Source organism: Polyodon spathula, chromosome 6 (genome assembly GCF_017654505.1).
Source record: "Polyodon spathula isolate WHYD16114869_AA chromosome 6, ASM1765450v1, whole genome shotgun sequence".
Taxonomy (NCBI): Eukaryota; Metazoa; Chordata; class Actinopteri; order Acipenseriformes; family Polyodontidae; genus Polyodon; species Polyodon spathula.
In genome coordinates, this window is record NC_054539.1 from 16,289,493 (window position 1) to 16,312,113 (window position 22,621).

The window sequence follows — 22,621 nt, forward strand, 5'->3', positions numbered from 1 at the left end:
ATATATATATATTATATATATTATAGAATATAAATAAATACTTCACAGTGTGATTAGTAGCCTGTTCAAGTTAATAAAGCTTTTCCTCTCTACTTCACAGTGTGATTAGTAGCCTGTAGCTTTGCTGATCTGTTACCCAGGAAGATACGCTTATCTTTGAGAGTTTGTCAGTATCTCTCTTTTGTAGTAGTAAAGTAGTAAAAGAGAAATCATTTAAAGAAATGCACTTCTTTTCCCATATAAAAGTTTGCCACAGTAAAAAGCACAGCAAAGTGTAATAATGCATAGTGAAAATATAGGTTAGAACTTTAAAGCTCAGAGGTATGGTAAAGCATAAAAGTGGTGCAGGGTCAGTCATACAGTGCAGGTTCATGTCCTGACTGAACGAAGTACGTTGACCTTTGCTGGATTTCCTGCTGGCCAGGTGCCCAGTGAGCGCAGAGCAGACAACTGCAGGACTGGCCTTTGTCCTCCAGAGGTCGGCAGCTCAGTGACATCCACTGTCGAGTGCCTGGGTGAAAAAGGAAGCTGGCTTGGTCATGGGATGCCCACTGTACCTTCGAGTCTCTTGAACCGTGTGGGGAATTGCTGTGGTGAGGGGCAAAGCGACTGGGCATTCCAAATTGGGAGAAAATTTATTTGGGTATGCTGGTGTTGGATTCACCCCTTTTTTTACATTGCTTTTCAACATCATATCTAAATGCTGCACACCAGCTGTTACCCGAAGAATCCTCTTCTTTGGGTCCTATTGCTAAATGACATTCATGCTTCAGAGTGTGACCACTATGGTTAATGTATGTGCAATGTTTAGTTTCATGTGGCAATGCCAGCTATGTCTGAATGATCCCCTAATATTAAAAAAAAAAAAAAAAAAATTGCAATCCAGCAATCAGGAAATCTTGAAAAATAAACTGAAAGATAAAATATATAACAACCTTCAAAGGGAACTCCTACGTAGCATTCTACCAGACCCCTTAGTACATTTACAACTGAATATAGAAATTAAATAACTGATAAGACTGAGGGTTAGTACACAGCAAATATGTTAATGAAGTAGCCAACATTGAGAACATATCCTGAGGATGGATTAAACTTATTATTTTTCTCTCAGTTTTAATATTATTGTAAATACATTTTCATGAACAAAAATTGGCTTAAGTACTGTACAGAAACATCAGTACTGTATCTGTAAAAAGATTTTAAAGGATAATTTGGAACTGCTGGAAAACAGGCAGATGACAGTCATACAACCCTTTCAATTAGATTTATCAAAATCTTCTAGCCCTGTGGAGCACAGTACCGCGCAATGCTTCTCTTTGGCTATGAACTCGACACATCACAATACAAACACTGAAAGGGTTAGACATATAAACAGAATGTTGAGTTATTCAGTGCAGTAAATAGATTAGACTCTAAACTGTTCATGCAGTACCGTGTTTATTTACATTGTTATATGCTGCCTTCCTCACAGGTTTAAATAAACATCAATGGAGTGTTCTTTTTATACCACATGTGTATTTGTTAATTAAAAATCTGATTCATTTAAATTATCAATTTTCGCAGTTGGTAGTTGAGGAGTGTTTGATGCTCGGAGGTGGTGGAGTAATTAGGCACTGAGTTCCTGTGAGTTCTTTATTTACAGTTGAGGATGGTACCAATATGGGTTGCTGAGCCTCACGCGGCCCTTTAGTGTTTTCTACAGCTCCGAGAAGTTAATTTTTGTTCAGGTTTGTTTTATTCAAAAGGGAGGATAAGCTGAGGGTTAGGGTTGACCAAATAAGCCTTTCAAGTTGAATAGATGTGGTGTACAATTTTGAGCTGTAGCTGATCCAGGCTCAAGAACGTTACATCAATTAAGACCTGTTTTTAGTAGCTGCCATTCTTAACTGTGTACAAGAAGTGTGTATTTATGCGTGAGCGGTGTGGGGCTTGCTTAATAATGATAATTTGAGAGTGTAATAATATATAGATAACTTGAAACCACAATTTAGGTACACATAGTAATCAAGCACTATTTTCACATTAAAAAAGGTGATGGCCAAACCATCCAGTTAAATCAGCATAGTATGCTTGTATTCTGCAAGAAAAAGAGTGGATAACTCCAAGCTAATATTAGCACTGGATAATTCCTGCACTGACAACCAGTTTTAACCAAATACATTTTCTCAAAAACATTGCAGAGATGATTTTTGACATATCATGAAACATGACCAATGTAGGCAGAGTTGACAGCAAAAAACATAATTACCAGCAAAGTAATTTGGATATTTCATAAGCCGGTTATTGTCCCAATAGGATTCAAAAGGAAACTGCATGCTTCAGAATAGACGTATTAAATGTTGGTCTTTACATGTGCTAGTGAATATCTTTGTTCCAGTTTGGCAAGGGTAAATAATTCTTACACTATCTTTGCTAAGAACAGTTAGTTTAAACAACTGCTGTACCACTGTATCTGGTTTATGGATATTATTATATATTGTTCTTTTGGTTATTTTGCTTAACGTTTTGGAAGTAAAACATGCTGAATAAAGGGTAGACCCTCGAGACAACATTCTTATACAGTAACCATATTTTAGTGTGAATTTAAGCAAATGAGTTTTCCTTTGAAACCCAGCTCACTCTTATTAGGCTACAGAAAACAGAAACACATATTTGAAATGTGCATCACAAACATAAGGAACACATGTTGCATATATATATATATATATATATATATATATATATATATATATATATATATATATATATATATATATATATATATATATATCTGCTTCATCTGTTGATTCAATAGTAAGCCCTGTGGACATACAATTTTCTAAATACACATACAAAAGTATATAAACAGTGCAAGTCTTTACCATTTAATTTTGTATTTCATGTCGTACCAAACCCCTTATTGTAAAATAGTACCAGATGCTTAATCCCTTGATTCAACAATTTGAGGTTAAACACCCTTTTAACATGGCACACTTGTCAATTCAGCAAATGTACATGCAATTATTACAGGAAATATGAAATATGGAAATATAAGTTTTCTTAATAAAGAAATTCATTTTACAAGGAACTTAATTTCTGTGGCAATCCCTCTCACATACAGTACAATAAATATCTTACATTGGCTTTACAATTTTAAAGAAAATTATACATTTTCTAGCTGAACCACGTAGAAGAGTTCCCTAGGTACATATATGTAAGTAATATACATACTCTGCCACAGCTGTAAATACACAATTTAGGGCTATTAGTATCTCCACGATCTACAATACACATATAAAAAATGGATGGTAGTATACATATGTACTGTATGTCTTAAAATAATGCAAGTATTGTCATGAAGATAGCTTCATTTTAATGAGATGGGAAACAAAATCCCAATATAAAGTTTGTCACTCAGCACCAGTATAAGCATGCCAAAAGAAAACATGTTGCTGAGCCTTTTTCTTCTAAGCATGACATTGTTGAATAATGACTGTACAAAATATGCAAACAATGTTGTTCACTATTAACAAACTAAACCCAAAACTAGGCCCTTATACAGGGAAAATGCATGTCTGCATGGCAGGACTTGAAGAAGACAGGTGGGATCCTGGTAGCTCTATTCCACCTCAATGTAAAAACATGCACTATTCTACATCTGTGCACTGATGATACTGCAAATGGAAAAATATGTCTTGATAGTACTCAAGCGGTTTTGGAATGCTTTCTCCTTAATCCTTTTGGATTATTCTGACCTTTGGATTAATGTTGCGTATTTATTCCTGCAAGCTGCCAGCCTATTACTTTTGTACCTTACAGCTTCCCACATGAACAGTAAGAAAAAAAAAAAAGTTGTTCCCAAACACTGCAAGATTCTATTTGTGAAATCAAAATTGCTCATCTCCCATGAACTTAAAAGCACCTTCCCCAGGCATGGCTTTATTTAAAATTAATCAAAACCCAATAATGTTTCAAATGCTGTGACAGCGTGAAAGCCCTGTCAGGGCACAGGTGTGTTGTATGGGGAATATTGGGTAGCAGGAAGGGGATTACATTCCTCCCTGCAAAAACATGTGGGAATGTGTGTGGAACCGCGTCTGGAATGATTCAATGATTAATTAGGCTCCAGCCAGAGGTGTATAAAAAGGGTGACCATGGGTGTTAGTTTAGTATGAGTTTAGGGAATGAATGTTGGTGGTAGAGGTGGAGATCCATGTGCCTTGTTGCTGTGTTGTATTTATGTCCGTCCATGTGTTTTGTACAGCCGTTTTGCTTGGCCCTTGTGCCTTTTGTTTTGTTGGTGTGTTTTGTTTCATCTACTGTCTTTGTTTATTAAATGTGTGCATTTGCGCTGAAACTGCAGCTTTCTGTTTCTCCGAGTCTCTCTTCCTGCCGGTAACAGCTTGGCCATGACGCTATCCTGTCACACATGCATTATCCAATTTCCATGGATGTATTCAATTAAATCGTCCTTCCAGCTGTGAAAATACTACTCTCAGACTCCTGAGCAGGAATCTTTTCCTAACATGCTCAGTAAAAGGATACTTTCATAACAGGAAAACTTTATTTACTGTAAAAGCACAAGCTTTAACAATAAACAACTGAAATACAAACAACACAGTTTGAAACTTCTGATTGTTTTAAATAATAAAAACAATGTAATATTACATTTTATGGTTGCTTTTAACAAGTTGTTTGAAAATTAGTACTGAAATAAACTGATAAATAACTTTGGTTTTCACTGATTTAAAACCATTATGAGCAGACTAGTTAATTGCAGAGGGGGGTTTGTTTTAGGTTCTAATTTCAACTACTTAAATCACAAGTAACTTTTTATTATGGTATGGAATTTTCCTGTAAACAAAACACATTCTGAAGTTGATTTTTAAAAAAGGAGGGAGGTTCAACAAGAAGTAGTATAATACAATCATGAGGCAGTGAAATTTGTTGTGTAGCGCAAGGGCACCATAAGAAATTCAGGTTGCTAACCAGAGTAAGCAGAAAGGGGGCAAAACTAATGCATTTTAGTGTAGCTGACACTGACCATCCCAGATACTCAGTGCGTCTTGGAGACGTTCCAGCCATGGAACACTGCACTAGGCATGAGGCACATTATTGAATCTCTGTCAGAACTTTACTGGTCCATCTTGGTCATTCACGCTGTGTGAACATTTGTGCTTGGATTTAAACAACAGCTTTATTTGAGCTTAAGTGCAAACATGTCTGTCCTCCTCCCCTCTCAAGTGCTTACAGTTCATTGTAGGAGTTCTCTGCAGTTTTGAACATCAGAATGGAATTGTAGATTTTCAAGGCAGGTCCCAGTTTAATACTCATTATCTTCACAAGATCCACCTGGGTGAGCAGCAGAAATGCCTCTCCGTCAATTTGCTACAGAAAGAAAGATTAAGTGAATAAAGCATAGAAGTCATTGCTAATCTAACCATTTTTTCTTTTAAGTACAGGTTCTGTTCTTGATAATCACTGGCATTTCTGAATTAAGAAATTACAAACTCCATCTGAAAAATCGTGGTTGAATAGCATTTTTGATTGAATGTCCTGTTCTGAAAACCAAATTAGATACATTTCCCCAAAGCACAAGGAGTGTTAATCTTATCCTTTGTTTACTAAGCTGCTTTTTACAGAAGAAACACTATGAAATATATGAGCCTATAGACAGGTTCACAAATGAATTCCATAACCTTACTCTCTATTGCTCTGTTTATAAATGTTGTTTTATTAAAGCTGTTTCATACATCAAACCAAGAAAAAAATCAATTTAAACCCCTGGGAAATGCTTGATCTCAGTTTTATAATGCTAGAGTAAACCAGCAAATATCTTGCAGATTAATCACACACACACACACACACACACACACACACACACACACACACACACACACACACACACACACAAAAACTATACAAATTATATCTGCAACACATAATTACTACAGTACCTCCATGTGACTATGCAGCAATGGTAATTTATTGATGAAATACCCTCACAAAAATGTAAACTTTCCAGAACTTCCAGTATAACGTGGTCAAGTCCAGAAATAGAACTATCTACAGATGTTTTCCAATTATAAGAGTCTGACTGAGTTATTTTACTTGTTCATATATATTGAGCTGGTCACAAATGGAACTTGTATAATCATATATAATCTCTAACAAAATTGCCTGTTTCAAACAGAAATATGTAACAATAACAAGGTTTTTTTATTATTTGTATTATTATTAACCATTTGATGCCAAGGGAAGATCAAATAATATGATCTGCACAGGCTTTCTGATAAACTAACTGTAGTGCAAGTTCTTATATCAGGTTGGGTCCTCATTAGGAACTCAACACAGTGTTGGAATACTTCCAGCAGCACCCTCTGAGGATTAATATTCAGGAAGGTAAGGAAGGTTGCCAAGTGGCTGGTGTTATGGCAGAGTAGTCAAGAGGCAGATATAGGGTTGCAATCCCAAAATATTTATTGCAGCCAGAACTTTCAATAGCAAAACAAACAAACAAACAAAAAAAGAACACAACAAACAAACCACAGTACTTCACCACCAAGGCATAATATTTCAATTACTCCCATCAGCAGCCAGCGGTCAATAAGGGCATGTCTATCTCCAAGCCTGCTCACCTCTAAATGACACTAAGAGCTCAGTATGTACACAAGACAAAAGTGAATTACAAGACAGCACCCTTAAGAAACTGTTTGGGTCCAGACGGGCAACTTATTTTAAATAAAGTTTTTCTGTTTTTGTCTACAGAATTCTGTAGCCGTGAGGCGCACTGGTTATCTTAGCTCTGTCCGCATTGTTTTTGATGACTGTCTATTGGCTTGTATAATAATTGACCTTATATACATGTATGGTGTACTAAACTAAAATCTGCTTCTCTCTCTTGCGGCAACCCATTGTAAGGTACTGCAGCAGCAGATGTGGTTGATGCACATTTCACCCCCTAGTCTCTGTAAGCTGCTTTAGATAAAAGTGTCTGCTAAATGATTAAATAATAATGTGACACCTGCCCTGTGACAATATCTTAAGGCTTTCGTAATGCTCACGTAGCACTTTAGGTACTGCATGAAAACCCTGTTCATTCAATTTGATTTCAGTTGACTTGCTGCTAAGGTGCCTTGATGCTTACATGTAAAGCAAACCCACTAATATTTTCAGTAAATAAGCTTCTCTCATTACTCTGCTCAGAGGTATGGAAGATGAGCACAGGATTTGTACACTTGGTGATTTTTTCCTATTAACTATGAATAGAAAGAGAGTTTCCGACATAGTACAGTACCAAAATAATTCCAAGTACCTTTTGCAATAAGACCATACCTCTATTAAGGCCACATTTTGGAGGTTTCACTGTATATCGACCATTTAATATTTTCCTAATATTATTCTTCACATTAAAGAAAAACAAACAAACAAAAAAAACTTTACTGAGAGATGTTAATCTTCTGACAGCCTGTTATATTAAAATATCTAGATTATTCCCGTCATACTTACACACAGGCAGTGTTTGATCAAATACAGGTATCTGTATTCTGATACGCTTATGAATATGCAGTTTCCTTAAATTTGGTAAGCTTGCTAAACCTTAATAAAAGTATAAAACATTTCATACAAGACCAAGGGGGACATGTATCAAGTGTTTCCAACAGCATGAAGGCCATAGCACCGAGTTTACACCAGCCTTAAAATTGCCCCGTATGAATCATGACACTTTTGGCAAGTTAAGGCCATGTTAGCACCGCCAAAATGTGCTCCGCCGCTCATTAGCCACGCATTTTAAGGTGTGTCAAGCCTTAATTATATGCATGGGCAAATTGTACATGTTTATTTGAAAGAGTATTGTACGTACTAGTGTTAGATGTTTACATTCACATATTCTACATCATATACAAAGTAGTAATACATGCAGAAAAATTAATTATAGGCAACTGCAGGACAAATGATAAATAAATAGAAAAAAAAACCTGTATACATGTTTTGTTATGGAGAGTCTTTTTCCATTAAAAGTCAACTAGACATTTTTAAGTAACAGACACTGTTTCACAAATGCACAAAACATAGTAAAAACGTGTCTGTTGGAGTCCTAATGGCATAACAAAACATAATACTGGACTGAAAAAAAATACAAAAAGAAATTAATCTTTTAAACTTTCTCTCCGGTCACATAAGAACATAAGAAAGTTTACAAACGAGAGGAGGCCATTCGGCCCATCTTGCTCGTTTGGTTGTTAGTAGCTTATTGATCCCAGAATCTCATCAAGCAGCTTCTTGAAGGATCCCAGGGTGTCAGCTTCAACAACATTACTGGGGAGTTGATTCCAGACCCTCACAATTCTCTGTGTAAAAAAGTGCCTCCTATTTTCTGTTCTGAATGCCCCTTTGTCTAATCTCCATTTGTGACCCCTGGTCCTTGTTTCTTTTTTCAGGCTGAAAAAGTCCCTTGGGTCGACACTGTCAATACCTTTTAGAATTTTGAATGCTTGAATTAGGTCGCCACGTAGTCTTCTTTGTTCAAGACTGAACAGATTCAATTCTTTTAGCCTGTCTGCATATGACATGCCTTTTAAGCCCGGAATAATTCTGGTCGCTCTTCTTTGCACTCTTTCTAGAGCAGCAATATCTTTTTTATAGCGAGGTGACCAGAATTGAACACAATATTCAAGATGAGGTCTTACTAGTGCATTGTACAGTTTTAACATTACTTCCCTTGATTTAAATTCAACACTTTTCTGAGCATCTTGTTAGCCTTTTTTATAGCTTCCCCACATTGTCTAGATGAAGACATTTCTGAGTCAACAAAAACTCCTAGGTCTTTTTCATAGATTCCTTCTCCAATTTCAGTATCTCCCATATGATATTTATAATGTACATTTTTATTTCCTGCGTGCAGTACCTTACACTTTTCTCTATTAAATGTCATTTGCCATGTGTCTGCCCAGTTCTGAATCTTGTCTAGATCATTTTGAATGACCTTTGCTGCTGCAACAGTGTTTGCCACTCCTCCTACTTTTGTGTCGTCTGCAAATTTAACAAGTTTGCTTACTATACCAGAATCTAAATCATTAATGTAGATTAGGAATAGCAGAGGACCTAATACTGATCCCTGTGGTACACCACTGGTTACCACACTCCACTCTGAGGTTTTTCCTCTAATCAGTACTTTCTGTTTTCTACATGTTAACCACTCCCTAATCCATGTACATGTGTTTCCTTGAATCCCAACTGCGTTCAGTTTGAGAATTAATCTTTTGTGCGGGACTTTGTCAAAAGCTTTCTGGAAATCTAAATAAACCATGTCATATGCTTTGCAATTATCCATTATCGATGTTGCATCTTCAAAAAAATCAAGCAAGTTAGTTAGACACGATCTCCCTTTCCTAAAACCATGTTGACTGTCTCCCAGGACCCTGTTACCATATAGGTAATTTTCCATTTTGGATCTTATGGTACATCTTATACTTAATATACATATACATACAATACAGACAAAATACATACAACCATACATACATTAAATAAAAAAAGAATATTGAGCACCAAAGACTCCTCAAGTTATTTACTTTTCAAGCTTTCACTAGGCAAAATTTTACTTATTAGAAACGTTTCAGATGCATTGATTACCTTTATTTGCGTGCTAACCTGAAAAAAAAAAAAAAAAAAAAATATATAAAAAAAATATATATATATATATATATATATATAAATATATATATCGACTACCTACTCATTTTGGAAAAATACCTACTCATTTTGGAAAAATATAGCTGTTGCATTATGCCTGAGTCTTTAATTAATTCAGATTCTCATTTTAACCGTTGAAAAAAACAAAAAACCTACCGGTATAAATTAGTGGCAGTTACCTGTGCTGTGTTTTCAATGCAGTTTATTCATATTGTTGCTTTACAGTGCTGGCAGGATGCAGCCTGCTTGTTTCTCTCCCGGTCGACTGTATAATTATTAAAAGTGAACTCCACCGCCGCAGGTACTTTTACTGTACTCTCCATGTTATTGTTGTTTTGTTTTTTTTATGTCTGTGACAAAACTCAAAAATCACCATTTTCTGTGATCGGTGGGTGATCAGAAATCTGTCTTTGCTTCCCGCCTACACATTTTGATTCCGGTGCTTCCTGCTGCTTGTGACTTTATGATCACAGAACGGTGCTATAGGCTAAGAAAGGTGTTTTCTATTTCCTTAGCAACAGTCTTAACAACCATGGCAGGAACCTGTTTATGAAATCCAAAATGACAAGATGTCTGTGTGTCATCTAGAGAGGGTCTGCATGTACTGAAAATGAAATAATTTTGTTACTGACTTTATCATGAAGACAATAACTTGAGTTAGCTGGAGACTTTTTTGTAGGGAGTGGAGTGGAGTCTTTGCTTGCAGGGACTCGAGTCAAGTCGAGTCATTTGATGGCAACGACTGGGGTCGAGTCGAGTTACGAAAAATTGCGACTTGATTCCAAGTCTATTTTGCTGCCTCTAATCCCAAAATACAAGTATTCAACACAGCAGAAACGTTAACTAAAAATCTGAAATGACAAAATCGAAGCTTTTGTGTTTTTCTTTACACACACTGTGCATTAGAAGGATATAGAAATGTCATTATACATTATGAGTTTACCAATCACGAAGCTGGTATTTGTTTGACCCCGTTGTCGTAGTAACCAAATGCATGGCATTGAGCCAGACCATGTACAGCTACTGTAGCGCTGCTTCTACTTGATATAAGAATGAAATCAACAGGGGAGATGAAGAGTACAGTAATGAAAAATACTGTAAGGAAAATAAAATGCACATTTTTCACGGTAGGCAGTCAAATACACGATTTCCGTGAAATTCATGGTATTGTGAATTTTCTGGGACATTTCTTACGACAGAGATCGCAGTCTCCTATCCTTCCTGAACAACCCAGGAACAGAGGGAGAGTACTGAGAAGAAGGGAGTTTTTAGTTTCTGCATTAACCTTTTTGATCTCCCTGAGGATTAAATTATAGCTCAATACCGGCTATGTACAATTGTTTGTATTGGTCGTATAATAAACCTGTTTCCTTACATCCTTCTCATTATGTATATTTGGTTTTGTCCATTGTATAATAATAATAATATAATATAAAGTCAAGACACTTAGTCAACATACGTCATTGCCTCTCCAAATGACCTACCTATTGTTCAATTGAGGTAGCCCATTTGGAGGGGAGCTGCTATTTTTCAGATTAGTCTGTTAATCTGTGCTACCGGTAGCCAATTTTGAGGGTTTCAGACCACCGGTGCAGCTGAATTTTCGCATATAAATGAGTCAGCTTATACTGTGCCTCATTAATTTTGGGCCAGTTAATACATTCGGGACGGGGTATAATTTGTGCCGCAGTAGAGCTACTTTACACTCCTCCAATTTAGCCCTGCATCAGTCGATCTTGATACATGTCCCCCCAAGTTTAATTAAATTTAGATGAGCCTATTGAATATGCATAGAATTACTGATAAGTAAACTGTCGATACATTTTCCAATGTTCTATGCCAAATTGTTGAAAACAAAGCATTTAAGCACACTCATAATAAATATTTATGTGTTCACAGGCAATTAGTTTTGACTGATAAAGTGGCACACATTCCCATTTACACTAATGGCAGATGTTATTAGATGGCAATCTGCCACTGAAAGGCATGGAAAACACAAAACAATTTCCCCTATTGCGGCTACACTCCACGGAGACCTGCCTGAAGATAAAAGGACTACCTTTATTATCAGCATTGCCAATTTTAGATGAGAAGGGGCGGTGAACTGGTTTTGAGCTCTTCTGCCAACTATAAAATGAACCCTTAATCTTTCACGGCAGGCACACTAAAGTTCTTAACAACATGTGTCTTAAGGCACATGTGACCCACATCTGTTCTATTTGAGACATTCACAACAGAAGTCTCGACCATTACTGGGATGGGGATTCAAAACTAACTATAACATCTTTCTATTACTTTTTTTACACTGCTTTGAAATAGATCCCTGTTTTATTAAGAGCAATTCAGCAAATTTAAGAATCTAAACATCTATGACTATTTATGTCGATCTTGTAGGTATTTATATAGACACCATCAGATTAGATCATCAAACCAGATGTTTACACATCATGATGTTTTTAAAAAGGTTTGAACGAACAAGTTATTATTAGCCCATAAAAAACACCTGATTCTTCTAACAGAACAAATTATTTTTCCTTAAGTGTCCTGTTATGCATAAGCTTCTACATTGCACAGGAAATGCATGGAGTGTGTACTTTTACTATATTGCACAGTAAATACATGTTTCAATGTATTTTTACAAGAGGAAGGGTATGTATTCATTACTCTTTGACAAATAAGTGTCTTAATACTTTTTATATCATATATACCCTTACTAAAACCGGTTTGTGACAATTTCAGTATTTCTTTAACAATAATTTCAATCTACCACAACAAACTTACCTGCTCTCGGAATGTTATGACTTGCTCATTGCACCCTGGTAAACCCTGGATAAATTCTGAAACCTAAAAAAAAAAATATATATATATTTCTAAAAATCACCAGAAGGTAAAAGGTAAAGTGATTACAAACTAGATGAAAGTAGTCCTCTTAGAGCATTACATTTTCACATATACATGTAATAGTGGTGGATGAAGTATATGGAAGGTGACAAGGGGGTCTCGGGCTGTGCTTGAGGTGTAGAGTGCACTTCATTGAAAAAATACTGTAACAATAAATAACCCAGACCAATAATTAAACTGCGTAATATTTAAAACCAGAAACCAGACTAAATACAAAGTCAGTGTCTCAATGTTCTATGAGACATGAGGACAGGACTGGGAGCTGAAGCCGCAGAGCCAGCAGAAATCCCCCCGCACAGCATCAGCACTTGACCCTGCACTTCAAGCATGGGTGGACTGTAAATATTGGACACTGTTATTGTATTATTGGACTGTGTATTGTGGATTAAAATCCTGTGTGTGTGTACGACTGGTACCATTGCTGGTAGAGGGGTCGGAATATAATTAAAATGACTTTGGAATTGTTTACCGGTTTGGACATTCACTCCTTCCATACACCACTCACCTTCCTGACAGAGATGTTGAAGCTGTTTATCATACTTCCTTTTGAATATGATTAAGAAATCTGTTAAAAGGCAATCTGTTAGGAGCCAAGTATTCCTTATTGGTGCACATCCGTGTTATTAGAATTCAGATTTGTATGAATCTCTCTTTCAAGTTTCTTTCTTAGAAAATTCAGATCTCCTGAATGTTAAAAAAGTATTGCATGTGTATAACAAATTATTTAAAAGATACAAGTTTATCAAACAAATTGCTATCTATGTAGCTACTGTACCTCTTGTACAGTCCATTGGGCCACTTTGCTGGCAGTTATACCCTGCACACTGGGGAGGAGTTTGCTGTGTTGCTCCCAGCACAGAGGTAGACTGGGTAATGGAGACGAGGAAGGCATGAACACTGACTGGTGCAGGGCTTGCTGCAAGGTGAGTTCTTCTGTTTCTAAAAATGAAGAAGTAAAAATAAAAACAAAACTTTACTATTTGCATCCAAAATTGTATGCTGGGCTTCCCTTTGGGTAATGCATTTTACTGTACATGTTCACTCAGTCATAATAGGAGGCAGGTAAGAAATGAAAATCTAAAAAAGATTGTTAAAATACAGCAGCTAGCAGGGATAAATCCATAGGCACTTGCTCACTTCAGAAATAAAAACAATTTTGAAAACCCTCAACATTTCCATAATAGTGAAACGTGTTAATAACTAGAGGTTGAGGTGAGCTGTTTTTGTGCTAGACATATTTACAATATTTTAATTAGCAGTGATTACCATGTAAACATCAGTCATTACTAATGATCTAATCACTGTAAGGATGAAGACTGAATGATAAACGTGACACAGTTTTAAATACACTGTAAGTCACAGTCTTTGCATGTGTAATGCACCTAACCATTCATAGTTGTACTAATGCTGGAATACATACCTTTGGTTTCAGTAACTGAAAACACCTCACTATCCATCTCCTCCTCTTTCTCCAACTCCTCTACTTTCCATTGTTTACAGGGACGTCCAACTCTAAATCAATATAATTCAATACATTTTCACTTGTATCAGCTTTTATGAAAAACACCCCACAACAATCATTTTCCCATCCATGCAACCCAGGGGGTGGAGCAACTTCAGAAATAGAAATGCTGGTAAAGGTCCACTGGTGTCCTTAATACAACACAGGAATTAGGGACTAAGAATCAAACCCTGATATCCACAGTGCTGTCTGTCACGCCAAAGCAGCATCTTTGAGCTAAATTCATTATGGAAGATCAATTCTAACATAAACTTAATTTACAAGTAATGTACAAAATTACTAAATGTTCACGCCATTGCTGTCTTGAGCCAAAATGGATATATTTTCCCATTATTTCAATAAATAGACTTAAATGACAAGCCCAACTTAGAAGTAAATTGGCCGTACATTAACGAGTACAAACATATACTTAAACTTCTACAAACAAAATATAATTATGGCCAACTAGGTTTAAGCAGTTTACACTTTAATGAAAGGGGAAGGATTTTTTTTATTATGTTAAATATGATCTGTTTCACAAAAATTAATATTCAACTTTGATGCAATTGAATGAATACGGGAAAGAGTATTTGCAACAGAACTTGGGTTCATGTAGTGTCAGTAGACACCTACATAAATTACTTACATGGTCTTCAATATAGGCCAAAGTGTTTTGTGTGTTTAAACAGGTGCTTACCTGTTGTGTTTCTTTCCCTTGTTATTACATAGGAGAGGTTTCTTGTGTGGTGGCTCGCTGTCTATTTCCTCTGCAGGAATCTTTTCTGTTCCAGAACTCTCCGCAGAGCGATTGGCAGCTAAAGGATGTCTGCAGTTATTTGGATTTGAGTGTTTTCTAAAAAATTAAAAGCAATACATAATCTATATGGTAATCAATTTAGAGTGTATAGTAAAACATTTTACACCACTTATGAACTGAAACTCATTACTAAAACGTTTTAAATGTACTACATGTGCTTACATTGTCAAATGATTCATGAAACCAGCAAAGTTTATTAAAGTTTATCTAATATCTCTGTATGTTTTCATTTGCATCATTCTGTACACTCCACTCCTTTCTAAAAGATAACAAAGCAATACAGCTACAACTCTGCCCATCTGGAGCTTTCTGTAAATGTCAGGGAGTATGTAGGGATCCTTCCTTGTCCTGAAATCAAACTCGGGTAGATGTACTAAAGTGTTGCGGCTGTCGCAATAGGCACAAACCAGTTGCAAACGAGCTGGAAGTCTATGGTGAAATGTACTAAACAAGTGTAATTCAGTTTTTCTTTGTCATTCAGCCTTAGATGAATATATAATTATGGGCGTTCCTGTATAAAATGGGGTAGAGCTAGTGCAAATGAGGGTTTTCAAATATTATAATGAGATGTACTAAAACTGCCAGCAATTGCATCAATTTGTTAAGAACTTTTGAAAGCATGTTTTAAATGCAATTAGCAAACCTTTAAAAGGCAGTATGAAAAACACTATCCCCTAACCATGGCCACTGTAATTGCAACAAGAAGGAGACAAGTGAAAAAGTGATTTGTAGGATGAGAAGAAAAAGGGTATTTCGTAACTGCATTACCCTCTTTGATTTAAATGAAGACCAAATTAGCACAGGTACAGGCACCAGAGAAGCCATGCTATACCTGCAGTGGTCAAACTATTGTCTACCGTGCACTATCTTACCTCTGGGTCCTTTCAGGAGACAGTGGCAAGAATATGATGGGATTAAACTGCCTTTCATTATTTTATTCGAAAAAATGTTGCACAACTCTCGCAATGCTAGAGATCTCGCTAAGAGGATGCAACAAATATTTATACTGTGGCTCACTTCAGTGGCTCACTTCATTAACATATTTTCTCTTAGTACATACGACAAATGCATACTTTGAGAATTGGTGCAACGAAAAAGCAAATGTTTGCCCTGTGACTGGCCCATCATTGTACATCTAGCTCTCAGTGTTTTAAATTATCAGACTGCAATCTGGAAAATAATAAAACAAAAATGTGTTACTTTGCAAGCTAAGAGGGCTACTCTGAAGTTCAAAGAATTTTTGACTATATGGGAAACTGGAGATATTGAGCCAGGTTTACTAAACTTTTGCACAAGTCTAAGCTTCCCTTTAATACATTACTTTTTTATATTTCAAAAATTATAAATACTTAAAAAAAATCTGTTTATTTATTACTTTTACATTGGGTCTTATTCATCATTTTATATTAGGACTAATACAAACTTTAGAAACATGGTGTAAACTTTAGACACATGGTGTAACTAATATAATTTACTACAAAACTGATATTAAATATATAATAATAGAAGTAGAAGAAGAAGATGACAAAATAACTAGATGATCCAGTTCCATCTGGCATTTGCCTTGTACCCAATGCATATTCAAAACAAGTGGAAATGTTTGAGGTCCCATTGTCTCGATACATTCTACACATTCACATTTTGTGTTAACCATAAATTTTGCCATGAACCTGTTTGCACTGTCCTTTCCTAAAACAGGATTGGCTTGCATAAAATATGTCTTTCATTTTTTTTATTATAATTTCAATCCACAAATAATAGGAACAGAAAATGCATTTAAGTAACACAATGTATATTTTTCATTGTCACATTTCACTAAAAGAAGGTTGACAAAAGTCACAAGGATAAGGCCGGGAGTCTAAAGCTCCAGTCTTCAGCTGAATATTTTATGTATCTAGCTAAAAAACAGGAAGATTCCAACTACCCTTGCTGTGCACATGCACTTCTATCAGAACAGCAAGTTCACACAATTTGAAATCTAAAACGTGCATTTAAGTGTCAACATAATGCTAAAAGAAATGGAATTGTCACTCTTACTCAAGTAAGGGGGGTGTTGGTACACTGTTTACGTCTCTTTTTTTGTTCTTTGGCATGGCTGGACTGGACAGAGGCATTTCTCCACTGAGGCGGTCTGGAAGCACAGTCTCCTTGTTGATATTGATGTCAGAATAAGGGCAGCCAACAGCACTGAAAAAAATAACCCTTCATAAACATGATGCAAATGCTCTTAATTAAAATTGTGTACAATGAGTTAGAATAATGATATAACAAAAAGAGCAACATACTTTAGTTAATCTATTAAAATGTGTGCGTAAAATGTCCTCAATGTAAAGACAGTATTTCTCATTTGTATAGTCACAAACAGCAATGCCTTTGGAAATTAGCTGCTTTTCCAATTAATATCATGTTTAAATAAATAAAAGCCATTTACCTGTAAATTCCAGTTTAAATGAAGCTTTGTGCTTACTACTGTCATTGCAAATCTTCACTTCCCATCCTTGCTTTAGTGCTGCCAATACTTTTTAACATAATAAATGCCTTATTTAATGTTTACTGTCAGTTTTCATTGCAAATCCAGTGAATATTAACACACTAAAAAACTAGTCTGAACAGGAAACATTATCCAGAATGTTATTTTTATATATTCACATTTAAAATTGTGGCAGTAACAGAGGGATGTTACCTGAACTGGTCATCATTGAATAATTAAGAGTCAGACACAAACAACACCGGTGCTGACACTAGGGTGCCAGCAATGGCAGCCCTCGTGTCACATTTAATAAAGAAAACAAAACTAAAAATAAGTTTGTCACACAACCCAAGTGTAGTGTAGTGTGTAAGTATGATACAATAATAAAAAGAATAAAACATACAGTAAAAAGGCAACAGTAGTAGTCATGTATATGATAGACTACAAAAATATGTCTTCAGCCTAGTTTTAAAAGCTGCCATAGTTGCTGTCTCCCTTACAGAAACTGCTCTACAACTTGTGTTCTTTTTTTACAGTTTTTGGAATGATGATATACCCAGCATCCTGAGATCAGAGTGGCTGACCTAGAACATATGGGACCAATAAGTCACTCGGGTAGGATGGAGCTAACTCATTTCAGGATTTATAGGTTCAAAACGGGACTTTAAAATCAATCTTGTATCTTACTGGGAACCAGTGTAGGGATGCCAATACTGGCATTATATGGTCAAACTTTCTTGTTTTCGTTAGGATTCTGGCAGCAGCATTTTGCACAAGCTGCAATCTGGACAAAACACAGTTTGGAATGTCAGAAAACAGGGCATTACAGCAATCTATTCTAGAAGTTACAAAGTCATGTATCAGTCTCTCAGCATCCTGTGCTGAGAGAAAGCATCTTAAATTTAGCGATATTTCTTAGATGGAAAAACATACACTTTAGTTACAGTCCAAATGAAAGATCAGGGTAAAAAAATGACACCCAAATTTCAAATTTCTGTCTTTGACTCAACGGGGTAGCTGTCCACTGTACAGGCACATTCTCTAGAAACCCCGAATTGTCCCAGGTGACTCCTAGTTCTAATAACATTTCCTGTTGGTTGCTCTCCTGAATGAAGGAATGTCATTCTCTCTGTGCCAGGTATTGCTGATATTGGCAGTGAACTCTTGATCTCATTACACTGTTCTTCCAATGCTAATGCCAAAAAATGCAGCACCTTGTCATGACCCTGGCTCAGAGCCACCTTACGTCCTACAAGAATGTGCTTCGGGATAGCCAGTGATAAACACAAAGGACATGCAGGATTCTCTGCTTCCCACACATTCAAGTTCTGCAGTGATAGAAGAACTTGATATGTGGACCTGATTGCTTAGCGGTGTATATGCTTCATCAGTAATCATGGACCTCTCACAATCAAACCGTTTTTCTTTCTCTCTGAATCTAGCAAATTCTGAAAATCTTACATTAATGTTGAGACAAAAGAACAAAACATATTTTAAAACAATACTGAAAGGTCCCTTTTTTATTTTTGGAACCAAGCAATAATTCCAGTGCGATACCATGTATTATCCAGCTTAACAGCAATAACACGCATTAGGTCTATCACTTTCACTCGATGGAAATCACATTCCCACATGATCTATTAGAGTTGCTCTATTAATCCCAGGGTTTTTTTTTTTTTTTTTTTTTTTTTTTTTTTTAATTCTTCATGTTTAATACACTCACACTGACAGTTAATTCTGTTTGGAGATATGTGCATGTATTATTAATTTGTTTCAAAGAGAATGCTAGATAAGTTAACCAAGTATTACAGCTGCATAACTTTATAAATGAAGCATAAAAGATCACTGTAACACAAGACACTCGGTAGAAAATATAGTGACATGTATATGATGCGACTGTTAAGGAAGGAAGTGGTGAGGTCTGCAGTTGAATTAATGCTGCTAAAAAAATCACACTTTTGTGTTGGGAAGATAATGCTATTATCCGTTTAAAAAAAAAGGTATTAAATGCAATACTTACATTCAATTTTAAACTCACATAAGACCACAAATCACTGCTGACAAGTGTCATTAATTGCATTAAATAAGAAAAAGATAAATGTGCTACATTGTGTCTTGACAGAATGACTAACACCGGTATATGGTAAATGCTAGACAGATGTGAGGGGTATCGTTCATTCAAATCCAAATAACTAGCTAGGCAGTAACCTGGTCATTCACCTTGGCTAGAGTTGTGCATTATGTGGTGATAGATACTGCTGCGATGCAAACAATTGGGTGAGTTAAAGCAGACCATAACACAAAATAACTGACTATAGTGAATACAGTGTTAATGGGGCTTCTACAGACTACAAAGATGAAAAGCAAAAATGCCTGTGTGTCTAGTTATGTTTGAGAGCAAGTGGTTAATTTTATATCTGTATTTTACACTAAATAAATATAATGGAAAATATGAAGTTGCTAGCTGAAATGGTTGATTAATTTTAGCATTTGTAGATGCAGTGGATTTGCAAATGTATAGAGTACAAGCTTCCCTCAAAGAGATACTTAATGCATGGATCAAGTGTACCTGTGGTGACCTGAGTATCTGGCTCCTTTTATGTGTCCAACCCCTTTACATCCTGGAGTAGGACATCCTCCTTGTTCTGAGGCTTCAAACATATCCTGTGGACCTATACCATTAGAAGAAGTGCAAACAATTACTTAAGAATTCCCATGCTAAATACCAACGTGCAGAATTGGGGTGACACGTTACTGTAATAAGATCCGCAGAGTTGGAGAACGTTGTCAGAGCAGAAGGAAGCAAGTTTTCTTCTAGGACAACCTTGTACTTGGCTTGATTCATGCGTCCTTCACAAAGACAAATCTGCCCGATTCCAGCCTTGCTGAAGCACCCCCAGATGAGTCCAATTTTCAGCTTTGCCCAACACCTGGTCGTCTAATGGTTAGACGGAGACCTAGAGAGGCCTACAAGCCACAGTGTCTCGCATCCACTGTGAAATGTGGTGGAGGATCGTGATGATCTGGGGGTGCTTCAGCAAGGCTGGAATCGGGCAGCTTTGGCATGAATCAAGCCAAGTACAAGGTTGTCCTGGAAGAAAACTTGCTTCCTTCTGCTCTGACAATGTTCCCCAACTCTGAGGATTGGTTTTTCCAGCAGGACAATGCTCCATGCCACACAGCCAGGTCAATCAAGGTGTGGATGGAGGACCACCAGATCAAGACCCTGTCATGGCCAGCCCAATCTCCAGACCTGAACCCCATTGAAAACCTCTGGAATGTGATCAAGAGGAAGATGGATGGTCACAAGCCATCAAACAAAGCTGAGCTGCTTGAATTTTTGCGCCAAGAGTGGCATAAAGTCACCCAACATCAATGTGAAAGACTGGTGGAGAGCATGCCAAGACGCATGAAAGCTGTGCTTGAAAATCAGGGTTATTCCACCAAATATTGATTTCTGAACTCTTCCTAAGTTAAAACATTAGTACTGTGTTGTTTAAAAATGAATATGAACTTATTTTCTTTGCATTATTCGAGGTCTGACAACACTGCATCTTTTTTGTTATTTTGACCAGTTGTCATTTTCTGCAAATAAATGCTCTAAATGACAATATTTTTATTTGGAATTTGGGAGAAATGTTGTCAGTAGTTTATAGAATAAAACAAAAATGTTCATTTTACCCAAACACATACCTATAAATAGTAAAACCAGAGAAACTGATAATTTTGCAGTGGTCTCTTAATTTTTTCCAGAGCTGTATATATATATATATATATATATATATATATATATATATATATATATATATATATATATATATATATATGTGTGTGTATGTGTGTATCTACAAAATACATGTGTGTTTGTTTACTTTTTGTGTGTGTCAAAAAATCCTGCATGCCTGTGCTGGCGTTTCAACTCCAACTCCCATGTCTCTCTGTCTTGCACATCAGTGGTTACCCACATAGGTGACACGAGCACCCTGTCACAGACACATTTAATAATTGAACAAGATGTATAAATAAAAAGTAAAGAATAGTTACAACAACTGTTTCACAGGACAAAACAAGATAAAGAAATATAACAAGTAATATGTAGCGAGTAATATAATATAATATACTTTTTTTTCAGTAACATGCCCAATTCTGCCAACATATTGCTAATCAACAGAGTAGAAAAGAACGCACAATGGAACAATTGTAATCTTTACCCTGGAGCAGCTGTGCAATACTTCACCCATGGTTCACTTACATATTAGACATATTCAGATAGTGCTTGTTTAAAAACAGAAGAAAAAAATCTAATCTAAAAATGTAAGATTTTTCTCATTTAATAAGAATCAGAAGAGAATAAGCCTGGAGATAAACGGCTTTTATAGATTTTTCTTTTCTTAAGGGATACATCAGTGTATTAATTGACAGTTAAAACATAAAAGCAGCTGTAAACAAAAAAGTGCAATGTGTTTTCGCCAAACATAACTACCCAAGTTGAACTGGGAATACCCCTAGTTACTATGGAAACTATTCTAGAGGAAAATCATCAATAGAGAAGGTAAGCTAGTTCAGTATCCTCCAGGTCCACAAAGCAAAATAAAAATGTGCATATTACAGACAAGACAGAAAAAGGTAAGCACACTAAAAAACCATCAAAAATTATTTTTCACACTTCCAATCCAATTTTCAACATGTAGCACAAACAGGGTATTATTCAACGTTGACTGCTTTTTACACAATAGGTTCATTACCACAAGAAAGAAATGTCACAATTAAGGAATACTTTCTCCTCGTGATAAGAGTGACATTTGTGGGGTTTTTTTGTTGGTGGATTAGGTAAAAAAAAAAAAAAAAAAATCAATAACATGCGTGCAGAAGGTACTAAGTGACTACAGAAGCAGACTTAATGGACAAGCCCTGAGGAGTTTCCAGTGATAGCTAGAGAAACACTGTTATTATTGGATACCGATGAGATTTACATTCCTCCCCCAAGGCACAAAACAATCCAATAAGCTCTTCTGGACAGCAACATGGTTCGTAAACAAAACAAGGACCTTTGCTTGTTGCTCGCAAGTAACAGCAGCTAATAGTTTCTTAAAGTCAATTTGACATACCAGTACTGGTAGTTATGTATGACTTATCAGATCTAAACAGTTTTTAATAAACAACAACAATCCTGAACCAAAAGCCCTTCTTACACTTGTAAAATCAGTAAAACATGACTTCATGCATATCTTTAAACACTTAACAATTGACTTGGTTT

The 22,621-nt window shown here is 36.1% G+C and overlaps 1 protein-coding gene across 1 annotated transcript in view; it reads right to left on the minus strand.

Moving 5' to 3' along the window:
* Positions 1-4,333: 4,333 nt before the first annotated feature.
* LOC121316920 (lethal(3)malignant brain tumor-like protein 3) overlaps positions 4,334-22,621 on the minus strand; it is a 38,189-nt gene continuing 19,901 nt past the window's right edge. Inside the window, exons 16-22 of the mRNA XM_041252294.1 lie at positions 19,934-20,036; positions 16,932-17,081; positions 14,775-14,930; positions 13,997-14,088; positions 13,352-13,515; positions 12,457-12,519; positions 4,334-5,367 (exon numbers count right to left, since the gene is read on the minus strand). Coding sequence (XP_041108228.1) covers positions 5,227-5,367; positions 12,457-12,519; positions 13,352-13,515; positions 13,997-14,088; positions 14,775-14,930; positions 16,932-17,081; positions 19,934-20,036 — 869 coding nt within the window. The 3' untranslated portion in view covers positions 4,334-5,226. The remainder of the gene's footprint in view (positions 5,368-12,456; positions 12,520-13,351; positions 13,516-13,996; positions 14,089-14,774; positions 14,931-16,931; positions 17,082-19,933; positions 20,037-22,621) is intronic.